General features: G+C 36.5%; 1 protein-coding gene across 2 annotated transcripts in view; it reads right to left on the reverse strand.

Annotated features, from left to right (window-relative positions):
• The window catches only part of FARP1 (FERM, ARH/RhoGEF and pleckstrin domain protein 1), a 331129-nt gene that overhangs the window by 59362 nt on the left and 254379 nt on the right, over window positions 1-17388 (reverse strand). For both annotated transcript variants that reach the window (XM_027854091.1, XM_027854092.1), the window contains exons 12-13: window positions 16571-16646; window positions 14711-14951 (exon numbers count right to left, since the gene is read on the reverse strand). In XM_027854091.1, coding sequence (XP_027709892.1) covers window positions 14711-14951; window positions 16571-16646 — 317 coding nt within the window. The remainder of the gene's footprint in view (window positions 1-14710; window positions 14952-16570; window positions 16647-17388) is intronic.

Below are 17388 nucleotides of genomic sequence, written 5' to 3' on the forward strand. Positions count from 1 at the left end.
TCTGGCCTGTTGGCTGCACAACATAAAAGCAAGGCTCATTCCAATAAGGCACAACCACAACAGAGGTAAGAAATATAATTTGTGAAATATAATTTGTTTCAGGGAGCGCTTCAAGTTGATTGATCTTTGACCTTTCATCTCTTGCTTTTAGATTGGTTAATATTTACTTCATGATTATTGAAAAAACTACAGTAAAAACCAGGGAGGGTTAGCTTAGGTGATTTCAGCATTGTGCTAACAAGCTAAAAGGTCATGGGTGTAATCTTCATATCGGTCATATCACTTCACCAAGAATAAACCAGCAACAAACTTTTCCCCAGCCTCAGTCGGCACCCCCTAATTAACCCCAGACAGCTCTCTCACAAAGGCATCCTGTTCACCATCAGCAAGTGTATGAAAAGCCACCACTTCTGGAAAAAACAGATGAGAGTATGTGTTCTATTGGTAGTGATCTTTGTAGAGAAAGAACAGAAAATGAGTATTTTAAAAGGTAAATCAAAAAGTTAACCACTTTTACAGCCAGAGAGAACACACAAGAGACAATATGGCGTTATTTAGTTAGCACCCAGTTTCACCACACATTACCATGCCCAGTAAAATCCCAGAGAAAGGCCAGAGCTTGCTTCACAAATGTCAATTTTATTGACACTAGTACATAACTGAATACAATGATAGCAAAAGTATTGAAACTCGTCACGTAGAAATGGTGAAACCAATTTAAAAGGCAATTTTTAAAAGAAGTACTATACTACTCTTTATAAATCATATAAGAAAAAACATTATTACTCTAGATCTGAGTTACAAGAGAAATTCTGGTACTTCCTCTGCCTAATATCAAAGATTATAAGTGCTTTGAGCACTCATGAGTGACAACCTTGGGTGTGACTTTCTTTAATCAGACCATAATTACCCAGGGCACATGTAGGCTGACCTACAGCCCTTACACGGTCACTTAGAATAAGAAGAGGTTCATATTCTGAGTTGCTGAGTTTTAAAGTACACCAGATGAAACAATGAGCAATTGTATAATGAATCTGTATTCATGACCGTTCATTTTTGTTCTCTGGTGTCTTGTGTCAGATAAGACAAGCACCAGCACAGTGAACACAGCAACAAGACTAGTCTGAATGGGGATTGGGCAAAAAGCAACTGGTTGCTGGACCATGCCCAACAAGCAGGCATGAGGAAAGGACCTCATTTGTTTGGAGGGGGAAAATAATGGTGACTGAATTCAAATACAACCACTACCACACCCACAGGAAGGAAAGAAGCTATCCTCGTAGTTGGGTTAAGTTTCAACTAGAAATCTACTTGGGAAAGTTTGAATTAGAAATCTACTTGGGAAAAAGTTTGAACTAGAAAAAGGGGCACAGCAGACCAAAAGTACCAAGCCCATTGGGGAATACATGTAAGAAAAGAAGAAAATGCCATTTAAAAGCAGACAGTCTGAAATGCATTTGACTAGTTCAGAGACTGGCAATAATAGACAGTGGAAAGTAGACTTCATTATAACCAGTATAATTCATGGCAGTATGGACAAATTCAGCATTTTTCAATAGATAAACCTACTACATTTCACAAATACAATGTACATTTTTCCACCCTTTGTGATGCTGGTTAAGTATCGACAATCTAATTAGATTTATCAATTTATCTTGCCTCAGACTAGCTTTAAATATTTATTTAGTGTATATAGGAGGAGTCAGGAAGTTTAAAACTGATGAAAAGAGTGGCACAGAAATTGTCATATCAATAAATTGTCAAGTACTCTTGTCTGTAAGTCTATTAACAAGACCTGAGGCGTCCTGAAGGTCATTTTTATGCCCATATAAAAGTTATCAAGAGAACTGACTTTGGAGTTAGAAGACCGGGTTTAATCCTGACTAATTCTTACTAGCTAGATGGGCTTCGGCAAGTCCTTTTGCATGGGTCTCACTTTCTTCTACTGAAAAATGAGTGCCCTGGATTGGATAACCACTGGTCCCTTCCATCTCGAGATCTAGGATCCTATAATCTAATAATATCTAACTCTTTAAGATTGGCCAGTTAGCGCTGAAAGTGCCAAATGAAGCCTTAAGGCACATTCTCAACCTGTAAGTAGGTATATCTTGAAGCATTTTAGAAAGTTGATACTTGTAGTCACAAAAGTGGTGGGGGGGAAGAAAGAAGAATTCAAACAATAATGACTAACTTCATTTAGAGGCTATTTATAATTCAGGCAATCAGTAAAATATCTTGACAAAGGTAAGGAATAGTTTATTTAGCATTTTTAAAATTACTTTGAATTCTACTTCAATATAAAACTAGCTGACCAGATAGATGACATTTGGAGTATACACAAACCTAATTCTATACTACTTGTGTATCCTCTGGAAATTGTAAAGAGAAATAACAGCAAGATGTTTAAAGTTACTTAGTTGTCTACACAATATACTGAGTAATTTTGTCACTTATTTTTCTCCTAACATAGTCTGTTTTGAAGCATGGTTTTGAGCTTGTCTCCTAGATAAATGCCCATGTCACATGCTCTGATGCTCTTCTAGGAGGCCCCAAGTCCAGGGACATTGGGGGAGAAGTCATTATTAGTTCATTGTAACAATGAACTTTAGTTCTTCAGTTTTCTAATCTTTTCCCCACTTCTTCTCACCCCAAGAAGCTAGTCCTTTAAAAAAGTCTCAAAGTAAATGTGTAATTTTACCAGCCCCCTTAAGTAAGTAGCTAAGTATTATGGCAAAAGGGAGAAAGACAGGGAAAAGAGATGAGGTTATTATAAAATTAAATTATACATTGAAAGTTAGGAGGCTTTGGAAATGTTATGGACATTTTTACTGTTTCCAGAAGTTGAGCTACAATTTTTTTGAAACCTTCAAATATATCTAAAGGTTAATGGCTTTCAAATTCTTCTCATCTCTCCCAATGATTTCTCTAGGGACATTACTTTTTTTTTTCTCCACCACTTTAATGTGCCTCAAGAGATTGAGTGTTTAGCTGGAAGACATTATACTGTCTCCATGGAATGGAAGCCCTTTAATATATTAAACCCCTAGGGAAGCATTTCTAATAATTGCTTTTAAAATTCCTTTTAAATGTACATATTCATTCCCCTGATACAGAGAGTCAAGGGCTCCAAAATAGCACAGTGATGGTATTTACCGTACTTTTCAATTTATCACCCAGCACAACAGCCAGTTGGGCTCCTTCATTTTATTAATTTAAAACACACTCATAATTCTGTTTTACTGGCAGCTCTGGGGAAGAGGAAATTTGCAGGGTCACACATCTGAGAGGCATGTCAGCATTTCCCCCCATAGCCTGTTAATCATGAGAACGATAATATATTAAGGGTGAGAGTTTATGATTAACAACCCTCATTTGGCTTCCATATACACTATGACTTTGTTATCCGGTTTGGAAGTGAGGGGTTGTACCCAAGCTGAACATTAAACAAGCAAATTTATGTCTTTAGAGCTATAATTCAAAGGGTTAAGCTATTTTTTTAAATAGGAAAAATCAAATTTCTGAGATAGAATCTTGAGCAATTTTATTCTATTCTTCAAGGCTTATAAGAGCCTGCTCAGTCATTGAGAAGATAGGAATGAAGTAATTTGTATTTTTAAATTGGTATAAGTACTGCCTCCATCAACACGTAACCTATCCACGCATCTGCAGATGGTTGCAATTGACAAAAAATACTAGACTGTTTTGTCAGTGTCCCTTTTGAAATATAAATAAGTCAGAAATATTTTAAACATTCTCTATGCCTTTTTCAGCACCTCAAATAAAGATGATTACATAATCAAAATCTGTTTAGTTGTTTTCCAGAAGCCACTTCTAAAATATTTTTGTCTTCTATATCTTCATCCTAAAATACCAGAGATCTTTATCTTTGAGTACCGAGATATGATTCAAAGGCACAAAGAGGAAATAGATTAAAACAATTCTTTCTCCCCCTTTTTCAAAAGGACTTTTTGAGAGCTATAATAATTGCTTTCAAAAAGACTACAGTGAAATCTGTCTATAGATTTAATTTATTCCTGAAAATCACTTATCTATGGAACCATCACTAGGTTGGGTTTCCTTAAGCAGGCTTTACTACAGTTTAATGTCTATATAAGACTTTCTCTGAATGACTTTGTCAAACAGGCCTTAGGAATTTTTTTTTTTAATTTAAATCACAAGGTTTCATGAGAATAACTATTTTACAGGATTACTAGTTTATTAGGGATGTTGTTCTCTGTTAATCTAAACAAGTTGCAAGGACAATGAGGTTGTCTATCTATAATAAAGTCCTTGGAGAAAAGTTTCACCAACAGCTAAACATTAGCTTAGGAGCCCATAACCAAACAACTCAGAAAAGCAATAGAAACAAATTTTGCAGGAAAAAAAGAGATGCTATTAATGGAGAAATAGTGCTGGATAACTAATGCACTACCTTGCTCTGACACATGGGGAAGACAGGAAAGGAAAACCTCCTTTATTTGATCATGGTGGTGGTGGTGGTGGTGGTGGTGGTGGTGGTGGTAGTGGTGGTGGTGGTGGTGGTGGTGGTGGTGGTGGTGGTGGTGGTGGTGGTGGTGGTGGTGGTGGTGGTGGTGGCAGGGTCATGAGATTAGGGAGTATAACACATCATACCAATGGAAAATATCATCTTGTACTTGGGACAAAGCTTCAGCCATCAGTGAGATAGAATAGTTAAACCATTGACAATTTTTACAGCAAAGATACCTGTTAGAACAAGTAAAAGCTTTCAGTTTAGATAACAAAAGATATTAATACCGTGCATACCATGTTACATGAGTTTGGCTTGACATGCTTAAAGAGTCACCAAGCTCAGTGTTATTGGGAGAAGCCAGCAACCCTTCAAGTGATACAAATCCATGCTTTATTGATATACTGCAATATTAGGCAGTGAAAAAGATGAAATTAGACAGTGCTTGGCTGCAGCTCATCTACATTTAGGGTTAACATCTTGCTCAACAATACTTGGGATAGATCAAATCTAAAGTCATTCTTATGCTTCCCATTTCCTCTCCCCCTAACCCCACAACATTTTTTTTACAAGAAATAAAATTGATGTAAAATGTCCAGTCCCACACTTAAATATCAGTAACACACATAGTTAAAATGTGAGACCCAATCCTTTGTCTAATTAACCCCTTCTGTAAACGACTGCCACAGACACTGTCAGTTTCAGTAAGATGTCTTCCCACAACTACAGTGGTCCTGCTTGCTTCAAAATAAGTCTTCAAATATATAAATGTTGAAAAATCACAAGAAAGGTATAAGAAAATGAAACATAAAAAGGATACCCTCCAAATGGCAGCAGAGGCCAGACCTCCCTCCTTTTATTTCACCCACCTCTAAGGAAGTATGGTTTAGAGAAGTAAGCCAGAGCTTTTGGATTACTATGATCACTATTTGAAGTGAACAGGGTCACTGTATGTGGGGAAAACAGGTATTTCAAGTACAAATAGGTATTCTGCAGTTAAAAAAAAAAGACATCAGACAGCGCTCCAAATAATGCAAGGAACAGAAGGCACACCATGCTTTGAGGATAAAGACAGAACATTGAAAAGATTTTCTCCCAGAGAGGTACATGCTGACAAAACAGTGCATACAATGGATCAACAAAATAAAAATGTTTTTTTCTTAAACTTTATTAAACAAATGACAAAAATGAGAATGAAGTCCCCAGCATTTTCTATTTAAAAATTAATTTGGTTTGTTAGAGATTTGTATTAAGAATATATTCTCTATGTCGCCTTATATATACGAACAAATTTTAAAACACAGAAAGGGATTAATGATATACAGCCAAGCTTATGAAATTTGGTTAGTTTTCCCAAGTCAATTTCTCAGGAGGAAGAAGTGAGGGGAAAGGGGATTTATTAGCCCGTCAGCCATTTTAAGTGCTTACTGAGAAAGCAACAAGTTTAAGCTCTGAACTATGTAAGACCTACCTTTAATCTCACCATAAATCATCACAGACAGAATGACAACTGCATTCTTCTCACCAAAGAAATTTGAAACACATGAAAAGGAACTGTTAACCCACTTTCTTGGACCAGAAAGCTCTTATCTAATGATTGTGAGCTCATAGGTCACCACTGTCACCCTCACACTCTATTCCAAATGTTCACGTGGACTATTTGTGCCTGACCTGTGTAGAGCCTTCTGAGCTCCTATTGGTCTGATTAGCCACAGTCAGACACACTGTGTCTTGACTCCAACATAGTGACGTCATTTTGGTCCTCTTTGAGAATGGACAATAACCAATTCATGCTCTATCAAAGACATTTTACTTTTTCATGCTTTAAAACTCACTGAAAAAAAAATCAATTCACAGTGAAATAAAACCCGTTTGCCCCCATCACCATATCTTATATGAGCCAATTATTTTAAAGATTTCACATATTCACTAGACCATGCACACATATTGTGTGTTTTTTTTTTAATTCCTCTTCCCTGCCTGTTATATGTTCAAGGAAGTGATTAAGTAGCCCTCCATAACATTCTGAAGAGATCACACCTGGCATAGGGGAGTTACCACCCTACTGGTATGGCAACATCAATTTGTTGTACTCCATGGAGACCAGCTCCCAAACATACAAACTTGTCAATGTCCATGTATCTTATGTCATTCATCCTCTTAGCCCTCACTAATTTGTAATACAACACTCTGATTCCAAACCACATTCCAAAATTATATTCCAAGAAATTCTCTTAATATTCACTGGATTAAGTCAGTTGATCTTGAACACACTTTTGGGTATAAGCTGCCTTCCCCATACAAAATTTCCAAAAAATTCCAGCAAAAGGAAAAAAAACCCTGATGCTTAAATGCTACTGCAGAATTTATAGGGCTAGTACCTCAAACTTGGGCTGAGTCATACTTAAATTACCCCAAATGGATGAGACTCTATCTTGTTTTTAAAGTTTTTTTAAGAAAAAAAAATCATCCAGATTCCCTGGGATGTTTAATAATTTTTATTGCTGGCTATTTTTCAGTATGATGAACCTCATGGCCTCATGCTAAAGCTGAAGTATATTTCTTCTTAGGTCGTTAGTAGGGCAATAAATATATTGGTCAACTTTCGAGGCAAGAATATTTTTGAAACCTGTAAATTTTTTCTCTAATCTCATATGTACAATACTTTTATGGATCTATTAATACACACATAATCTATATCTTTCATGGAAAAGCTCCTTAGAAACGTGCCTTTTTCATTGGTATAAGGAGCTGAAATGTTCTGACTTACTGGACACTTTAAAAAATTATTTAAGAGTTTGATGGGCCTTTGGCAATGACTCCTGGAAACAGAACACAAGCAGCAAATGTAATAGATGAAAAGTGACCATGATATACTCCTTTATAAACCTGCCTTTAAACACTTCTAGATTTCAAATGACTAAAGACATACACTCCTAATAAGAAATAAAGATATGTATTGTCTGATTAAAAAAATACTCAAGAAACTTTGAAGAACTGATATCAAGCATTTCTTCAAGGACCTAAATGGCACTCAGTACTAGGGCACCTCTAATTAAATTGTTTTCTATAACAGGTGAACCTTTTATTTCATTCTCAATGTCAAGAACCACCAGTATAACTCTCCTCCCTGGCTCAGTAAAGTAGAAATGGGAAAATAAATAGAAGAGATAAAAAATTAAAATAATTATAGTCTGAGTCTGTGAGTACTTATTAACTCTACCAGCCAAATATCCCAGACTAGTGAGAAGTATAATTTAATGATGAGATTGGGCTTGTTTTAGGTAATATCCCACCTAGATTACACTTTTCTTCTATTCTGTGCAATTGTGCATCCCAAATCATGAGTTAATTTTGCATTGCCGACATTTCTCCTCGTCCCTTTGCCAGACAAAGTAATTGAGTAAACTTATATTTCTCTTTTTAAAAAATTCAAATTTCTTTATTACGTGACATCTTAACACTGACCTAAAAATTTTACGTCAACCTTAAATATAGGCCAATGTTGAGGAAAATTTGTAAGTGCTCTCTCTAAGTATTACATTTCACTCAGTTGAACAGAAGCACATGGAATCAAACCAAGGGGAAAATACACTGCCAGCATGTTTTAATGCTGCCAGGGTAAACTACTCTAATCTCCAACTGTATCTAACAGCTTATTTGGGAGTGAGTCTCCTTTTGTGCATGGCTAACTTAGTTCAATGGAATACCATAACGAAACAGACATTTCCAGGGGCCTCTTTTGAAATGTTCCCACCTGTAAGCCTTATATGAAATTAGTGGGAAGTACATTTATGTACATTTTATCCACTATATGTGACATACAATTTGCAAGAGAGATGGGGACTAATAGAACACATTCTATTTGAATTGTACTCTGTGACTGATTTACTTCCTTCCATGTACAGATTACAAGCCTCTGAACATACTCACAATTTTTAATCGATACAACTAATCAGGAGTAAAACTAGACTTGTCTTATTAGATGATGGGAAAGCCACATTAAGTGAAGTGAAAACATCATTGTACTCGCTCTCAGAGGATATGGGTTCAAATCTCTGCTTTGCCACTTACTAGCTGCCTGATCTGCAAGGTATTTGCCCTCCCTAGGCCTCAATTTCCTCACTTGTAAAATGAAGGAGTTTAGATAACCTCAAAAGTTTCCTATGGCTCTAAATCTATAATGATGATGAAAATGTTATCTGTATAAAATCACACTTGTTAAAAGTAACTCAAGTTCATTACTATTAGACAAATGACGGGAAAAATTTGAGGGAGAGTGACAAACTTCTTTTCTTTGGAAAAGATCCCCCCCTCGGGGGAATCCGAGGATTTTAAGGGTGATATGGCTGACAGGCTGAAAATACAGAGACAGAGAAAAGTTTTCAGAAAATATATAAATTCAAATTCAGTTTAAAACCAGTGAAAGAAAAGGGAAGAATTTACTTAATCCAGAATTGAATCTATACAATAGCACAGTAATCTGCCAAAAGGTAAAGAACTTCAACCACTTATTTGGCCCCACAGAAAATACTTTGATTTTTCACTAAACCACCAGATTGTTTCAGTATTACACAGACAAAACCTCAGTACCATACATCATTCACTTTCAGGAGAGAGAGAGTAGAATGGCCTATCATCTATTATACAAGATGACATGGGAGTGAGCCTTGAAGTAATTGTGAATTCTCTACTAATGGATATTACTTGCAGTCTTCTAGGCTGATTCCTAGGAGAAATTACCAATGAATTCAAATATTGATAAGTTATAAGAGCTATGAGTCAAGACTTTAAGGAAAAACTACATCTGGCAGAAATTTGGGACTAATTTGCATTTGTGGGAAAATTCTCAGTCACATGTTAAAATACACAATAATTTCATGGGTAAAATATTTTAAGAGCATTGGTACTTAAAAAATGCAAACACAACCAGTAGTGTAGACTTGGGAGTATATCTAAAATGGTGCTCTTTACTGATATGCAAATGTTGTCTGAAGCCAGGCAATGAAAATTGGATTTTTGTGTACTTTGTGGAAGACAAGGTATATCACACATTGCTTCTCCTTTAATTGCTCTGCCTTTTTTCCCTCACTCTCTATGAGTGTAATATGTTGGCTTTGAAGCCATTCTTGAGAGTAAAATTTGAATGGTTCTTATTTTAAATGGCAGAGGCAATTTATCATAGCTCAGTGACTTAAGAGTTCTGGCTAATTCCCAAATTCCCATCACATATCTATGAAAGAATCTGGCCCACAGATTGCCTTTAATTAAATGTCTGTCTAATCACACAACTTCAATAGCATACAGATGATTGTCATAGAGGGTTGGAATTACTCACTTCAAGTTATGGAACTCATTAAGTACATTTCTTTACACTGAAAGAATTTCTTACAGGTTGATTCAGTCTTAAGGAGAAAAAAAAACCTAAAGAACAAAAAACATTTTGCAGTCTGAATACCTTGCAATATTATCCAACAAAAGAAAAGGAAAATACTAATTACTAAGGATATGGGTATGACTGCCAAGCCTTCTACTTTAAAATATGATTTGTTTTACATACTTGAGCCTTAAAACCATTAACTCTTAGGGCAACTATGATATGTTGGTCATTTAAAGGGTTATTCTGACTACAGAGTAATAGGCTCTAAAGATCATATATTGCCTTAAAGAAAGTGAGCACCAGTTGATCCATCTGACAAGAATCACTTTTGGCATCTGAGTAAATTTTTAACATCCTCCTAACCTACTGCAGAACTTACTTCATACATGTTTGTGCTTACATGCCACACAATCAGATTCTGTAGGATGAAGTGAAATGTGTTTAGAGAATGGAAAGTTTCTGGGGGAAAAGAGTCCACAGGATGTACTGACAGAGTCCCTAGCTTTTATCCTATGTTATACACCATGTACAATATGCAAAGTACGTCATTGAGGCAGCTAGATGGCGCAATGGATAGAGTACTGGCTCTGGAGTCAGGAGGACCTGAGTTCAAATCCAGCCTCAGATACATGATACTCAACTGGCTGTGTGACCCTGGGCAAGTCAGTTAACCCCAATTGCTTCACCAAAAACAAGATAAAAAAACAAAACCAAAAAAACGAAGTATGTCATCTATTTGTTTAATTGGGCTATAAACGTGTTTAGAATAATTATCTGATTACTGTTTAAAAAATTTTTTTAATGTGTTAATGTAAGACAGGATGTCTTCTAGAAATAATAGCATCCACTATGTTTTTGATTTTCTGAGGACACTAATAGGTGTGCTTTTAAAAACTTTATGCTTAGGGATCTGCTGACTGAAAACTAATGATGCCAACATTACTCCTTTCAGAAATAGTAAGGAAGTAGGACTAGGTAACCTCCACAGAAGTCATCCACTGATGTCTCATCTTGTAATAGAGGCAACCTAGGATTCCCAGAGGCTACATATGTGCCATTCTAAATCTGGAAGGTCCCACCAAGTTGGAAAGGCTCCAAGTGCAGATCCAGTGATGGTCTGTATGTCTCCAAACCTAAGACTAAGTTCAAGCTACACTGGAGTAGCTTAAGACGTTGTTGGTCACTAGGTGATCACAATTTTAGCCATGGCAACTGGTTTCCATCTTTGTCCCTGCAGAGGGCATTCGCATAAAATAAAACACAACCACTTCAAGTTTGGAACCTTATAAAGAATAGATAAGGAACACATCTTGGTTACTACAAAATAGAAAGAAGAAAACTGCTTAAATACCAGTGAAAAGGTAGACAGTTTTGTCCTCACAGACATGATCTATCCTAGAATTAAACACCTTCTCTAAAATACTTGATATCAAACTACATCTGAGAAAGGAAACTGGCTACATTGTACCCATGTGTCTTTGAAAATTCATCTCTGGTATTTATACACTGTACACTGTACAAGGTTTCAATTCATTTGACTACCTATTTCAGAAACATATTATGTAAGTGTCAACAGAAGAAAAGAATTGAGGGTATAGTTATGAACAATGCACAGCTAAAGACTCCACAGAGTAATAACACACCTGGTTCCACTCAATCTACATTTGAATGCCGTTGGGGCACTCACTCGACATCAATTTCTAAGTAAAAAACATCGGCATGTACAAGAAAACTTTTACTTTAGTGAGATCTAATAGCTTTACCTTCAAATAACTATAATATAAGAATCAGATAGTCATACCATTTATCAGTCAACTATTATTCCCTATGGAAATTCTATATGATTATTACTACTCTCCAAATCCAAATATTCATCCATTAGAAAACATTCTAAACTGAAATACGGAGATAAATTAAAAGAAAAAAACAAACTCATTTCTATAAAGCACCACACGTAATACAAAGAGCCCTAGACTGGGAGTGAGGACAGCTGAGTTTCTAGTCCTGATTCTGCCCCTAATTAGTCACATGACTCTAGCAAGTCACTTTTGCTTTCTAGGTATCACTTTTCTCATCTGTAAAATATGAATGTTCAATAGATGACCACTAATGATACTCTCAAATCGAAAATTCAGAAATTCTGTGAAATAATTTAATCTGGAAAAAAAAAACACCCAAGTATGCTAATAGTACAAACATCTCTCAGACTCATCAAGAATCAAGCTAAATGTTAAGTTACCCTCTGAATCAATAGGAAAATGGAAGTTTTCCAGAACCAACAAAAAAAACTGAATTAGAACTGATGAAGTTTTAAGAATATTTAACACAATCTGATCAACATTCATATGGGCAGATAATTATTTATGGTTCACTTGAGGTCAACCAATATTTTTATTGAGCTTATATTACTGCCAAATTCTACTTAAGTTAGCCAAATATATCCAGTTCTTCCTAAAATATGACGTCATAAAATGATTACAGTAAGGTCACTGGCAGGGATTTCACAGTTGCAACCCATTTCAACATTTTGGTGGTTAATTAATAGCTACAAAATTTGTTCCATGAGTCACATTAGTAACAAATGGAGCAAGTAGTGAAATAAAAGGCATGAAAACATTACTTTGATACTTCTCCAACTCCTGCATACATATGTACCAAAGTACTTCAATGTCTAGTATTTTGCACTGGGGGGAGAGGGGTGGGAGTCTGGCTGAGAATGAACTTTTTGAAGGACAAGATTCTTTACTTCTTTATACCAAAACAATGAAAAAAAGGCATCAACACAAAGGAGGTACCTTTAAAATAAGTCAACTATATAGTTGACATATATAGTCAACAATATAGTCAATTATAAGGTCTTGTCCATGTAAGTTTGTTTTTTTTTTTCTGGTCAGTAAAAGACTCCAGTTATTTTTAGCAAGAATGGGAACCTACAAAGTATAATAAAAGTGTAAATATAGAGGTAACCATGCAGGAAAATATTCTCTTGTGTCGTACCCTGTTTAGAGATAGTTATTTAGTCATCCAATCTACTGGCCAACATTCAACATCAACAGTCAATAATGTTTTTCTTTCATATAGAGATTATGAGGACCAGAATTTCTCAAGACTACTGACCAACAACATTTTTTTTCCACCAACTACTCAGAAACTAACCATGTTTCATTAAGTTATAGTTAGTGGACATTATGCTGACTTTAATACCAATTTAGATAAGTCTGGGAGAGAAGCAAAACCAAATAAATTCTTCCCACCAAAATGTGCATTATTTTTGACCGATGTTTCATCAAGATTTGATTATAAATAACAACTTACATGTAGCCTAGAATTAAGTTTCACCCCTACCCCTATTTATGAGACACTGAAAAGTGGATCTCCTCTTAAGGAGTCGAGTAAAGCCAGTATGCCTTCCTGTAATTTCAAAGACAATCCAGCTCAAGCACTCAATTAATCAACATAAAGACAATCTGCTTTACATGACTGGACCTGAATGAATATTTTCTGCATAAACACAACTCACTTACAAGTCATACTAAATTGATTATGAACCTCCTTTTGCTAGCTACCATCAAAAAAGAAAGCATTAACAGACATATTATGATGATCCATTATTGTCATTTCTCTTATCTATCTGGTTAAACAAATGTTGAAGAAAGCTATACTGTCCAGTCATTTGAGTTTTTTCCATTAAGAACTTAAAAATATTATGTATACTACCTAAAACTTTGCTTATACAAACCTTTTTTCTTTCTTTCTAATAAATAGTGGTGAAAATGAACGAGTCATCAGAGAGGAGGCCCCAATCCAAATTCAGGATCTATGATCCCAGACTCCTAGCAGCTAAAGATGTGCATGCCATCCTCATCGTTAAAAGAGACATACACACGCCCCCTACTCTGTTTCCTCATCAATCCGTAGATTACCAAAGGAATGCCTGTTCCTAGGTAAGGGAGGGGAATTCAGCACAACAGGATTACCAAACATGAGGGGCTGGTTGAAGGGGCTTACTATTTCAGAGTCTGAATCACTCGATTCAGTTCCACTGCTGGTGGAGCCCTCTGCTATTTGAATAGCAGCCATACGATCTATCATACCACTGGCACACCCAAGCTTCTTATTTGGGCCAAGAACAGCTACGCCATTTGCCAACGCTTTGCCTTCTGAACTAGCCATTTTGGTGAGTTCTCCTTTTCCATCGCTGTCTAGCCTGCTTTCTTCCCCTGGGGTTGAGACTACATGGCTAAGGATGAATGGGTCTGTTTCTGACTTATTAAATGCACGAGAAACATTTTTTAAGTGTGGCCTTTGCAAGACAGGGGAATGATTTCCAAAATGAAGATGTCTGCTTGGGACAATGTCCTCTTCCATAACTGTACTTCTATAGTCATGCCCATTTTCTGAGACATAGCCTTGAGACCCAGTTCTATCCCAACTCAAATTAGGACTTGATCCTCTGCTACTAGGAGACAACGGAGTGGCAAGAGGACTACAATTACCAGACCCCCTAAACATTTCATCCACCAGGGAGCTATGTCTTTGAAGTCTGGGGCTCCCACTGCCATAAAAGGTTATGTCTTCTAAATCATCATCAATGTACTCTCTGGAAATAGGCTGGGAAGACTTCCAAGAGTTGGGGGAATCCCTGTGCCTAGGCTTGTTCCAGTTTTCATCTCTAGAGAGCATATAAACACCACTGGTCAAATCACCCTCATGATTGTCATTTGTTGGGGAATGCAACTGAGTTACTGGTTCTCTTAGAAGGTCATATTCACTATCTACATCACTGCAGTCAATGAAAGGAATGGAGGTGCTGCTGCCCCGAGCAGCCCTCGATGCTGGACCTGTGCTTGGCTGCTGCGACTGAGGATTACTCTGCCGCGTTCTATCCTTAACGACCTCCTCCTCTTCCTCCATGGTTGTCATCACCACACCATCAACCCGCTGGCCACCCTTGGGACTCTTCTTTAGAGAAGGGCTCCTGTGTTGTCCGGATTCCTCAGCAGAAATGTTCAGTTCTTTCCCTTGGTGGCAACTCTGGCCTCCTGGTGAATCAGCACCATCTCCATAGGTAAAACTTGAGCTCTGCAGTGGAAAGGGAGGGTAAACAGGAAAACAGAGATAGGAAGAGAAGGTAGAGAAAATGAAGGGAAGAGAATAAGATTGGGTTTTTTGGACTTCTTGGTTTGATTTGTTTCCCTATAACTGAATCCAAATGAATAAAATCTCATTAAAACTACAGTTTCTAGTGGGTTATTTGTAAAGAGGTGGGGGGAGGGTGGTTAGACCAGATCTGTAATTGATATAGGGAATTCCCAATGTAGACACTTTCTCTGTCAATGCAAACTAGTACTTAGTCTGGGTACTGGGAGAAATAATAATAATGATAATAATAATAATAATAATAATAATAAGCTCCTCCAGATAGTATGTAAATATAGTAATACTGCCCACATCATAGATACAACACTTACAAGTTTTCAAAGCATTTTCATATACTTTCTCATTTGCTTTGAAAAGCATTGTGTAATAAGTATAAATTCATTATATCTGAACATCGTACAGAAAGAATTTAGGAACACAGAATTTTAGCTTGAAAGGACCTCAGAAATCATCTTGTCTTGCCTGGTCATTTTATAGATGAAGAGACTGAAACCTAAAACGGTGAAGTGACCTTCTATGCCCAAGGTCACACACTCCGTAGGTAAAGCTAGGATACAAACCTCGGTCTCCTACTATTCTATGCTCGGTGCTGTATCACATACGCAAAGTGTGCCAGACAAATGCTGGCCCCTGCTCTCCAGGAGCATACAAAAGTTCTGATTTAGTGTTTGAAGTTTACATGAAACAAAGAAACCCTTCTCATCCCATCTCAGCTCTAGGGAACTCAGGGGCAATAGAAGAAGGGAATCTGTCATAGACCTATAAAGACAAGTTTACAAAAAATCTTTGGGAAAAAAAAAAACTTCTGTGCCTAAATTCTATGTGCTGAATGGATATATTTATATAATGGAATTCCTTAATGTTAAGCCTTAACAAGGTTCTTATTCTCCATCAGAGAAAACTCAAAACTTTTCCAGAAATTACCTCCAGGAAAATATGCTTTAGCCACCCTCAGAACAACACAGTGATAATGCCCCTTGTTGAGAATAGCAGTCGCTGCCCTGTAAAATAAACCCTGGGAACTCATTTCTCAGTTTGATGCCAACTAAGGGTTAGGACCTTGGCAATAAGCTGCAGTTACACCCGTCAGCTAGCATAACGGTTTCTAATCTTTTCAAGCAAGTGAAACTGTTTAGCTGATGGAGACCTTAGCTCCACAAACAGACTTCTTCAATTTCACCATTTAGCTAAATTTGTGACAACATGGCAGCCTTCTCTAGGGTTCATATCACACATACAACTGAATAGGAAACACCAAGTGGGTTGAATCCCATGGGACCCCATGGTAAATTTTAATTCCAGGCTGAGAGTTAAAAGAAACCGATGGTCTAAAGTTTGGGCATACATAATAGAACTTCATGCTTTTGTACTGGAGACTTTGCAAAAACTGATAAAATAAAAAAAGCTAAAACTAAAATTAGATTAAAATTGCTAAAGTTAAGTATGAAGAATAGTGAAAGTAAAATATTTAGCAATACTAATTAGAAGAAGCCACTTGAATAACATATGCACAATACTGGATACTTATCACCATTACTGACTTGTTTTGGCACCTCTGAGTTCTGTTCGGAAGGCTGAGCAGAGAGGCTTCTGATTGACCGAATCTTGCTGTGCTTCCTGGGAGAAATCACATCAGGTAGCTAAGTTATATAAAGTTTTTCTCCATGAGAAACTAACACTGAACACTTTCTTCACAAAAATAAAAGCCACAGCCCCAACTCCTCAAAGCAAGCTTTTATAATTTGTTCTGAAAGTGACTTAAAATTCTGCCTTTTCTCATCCCTAGAACGCCTTATGAGTTACTTAAGTATCATTGAGAAGGTCACAGTCGAATCAGTTTCAAGGATCATTACAAATCTTAGAAATTCCTTACAACTTGCAAATGTCAATGGAGACAGAGAATTCCATGGAATCTGGCACACTCTGAGCAGCAAGCTCCAGGCTAACATTTTGTAATTAGTTCTGTGTATTTTATATATTTACTTTCTAGGTCAGCTTTATAAAACAGACAGTACTTATTTAATCAGCTTATACTATCTAGTACTTGAAATTCAAAGGAAAAGAAGCAGCAGCCTGCCAATAAGAATGGATATCTATGATAAGACACTTATCTTGGGGTCACAGCAATTTTAAGCTCAATCTCAGCAGCTGAACTGAATCACAATTTCATCAATAACATCTCCCTTTACTTTTCCCCTTCCTCTGAAAAATAATAAAACTGAATAGAAACTTAGGAACTTTTTCTGAGAAATGTAATGAAACAAAGCAAGTTATATAACTATCAAAAATTTGATGTTACTAATAAAAATTGAATTGCAAGGCATTTTCACATGTTAAAAATGCAAAAATTAAATAAAGA

This window comes from Vombatus ursinus, unplaced genomic scaffold (genome assembly GCF_900497805.2).
Source record: "Vombatus ursinus unplaced genomic scaffold, bare-nosed wombat genome assembly UNPS02010304.1, whole genome shotgun sequence".
NCBI lineage: Eukaryota > Metazoa > Chordata > Mammalia > Diprotodontia > Vombatidae > Vombatus > Vombatus ursinus.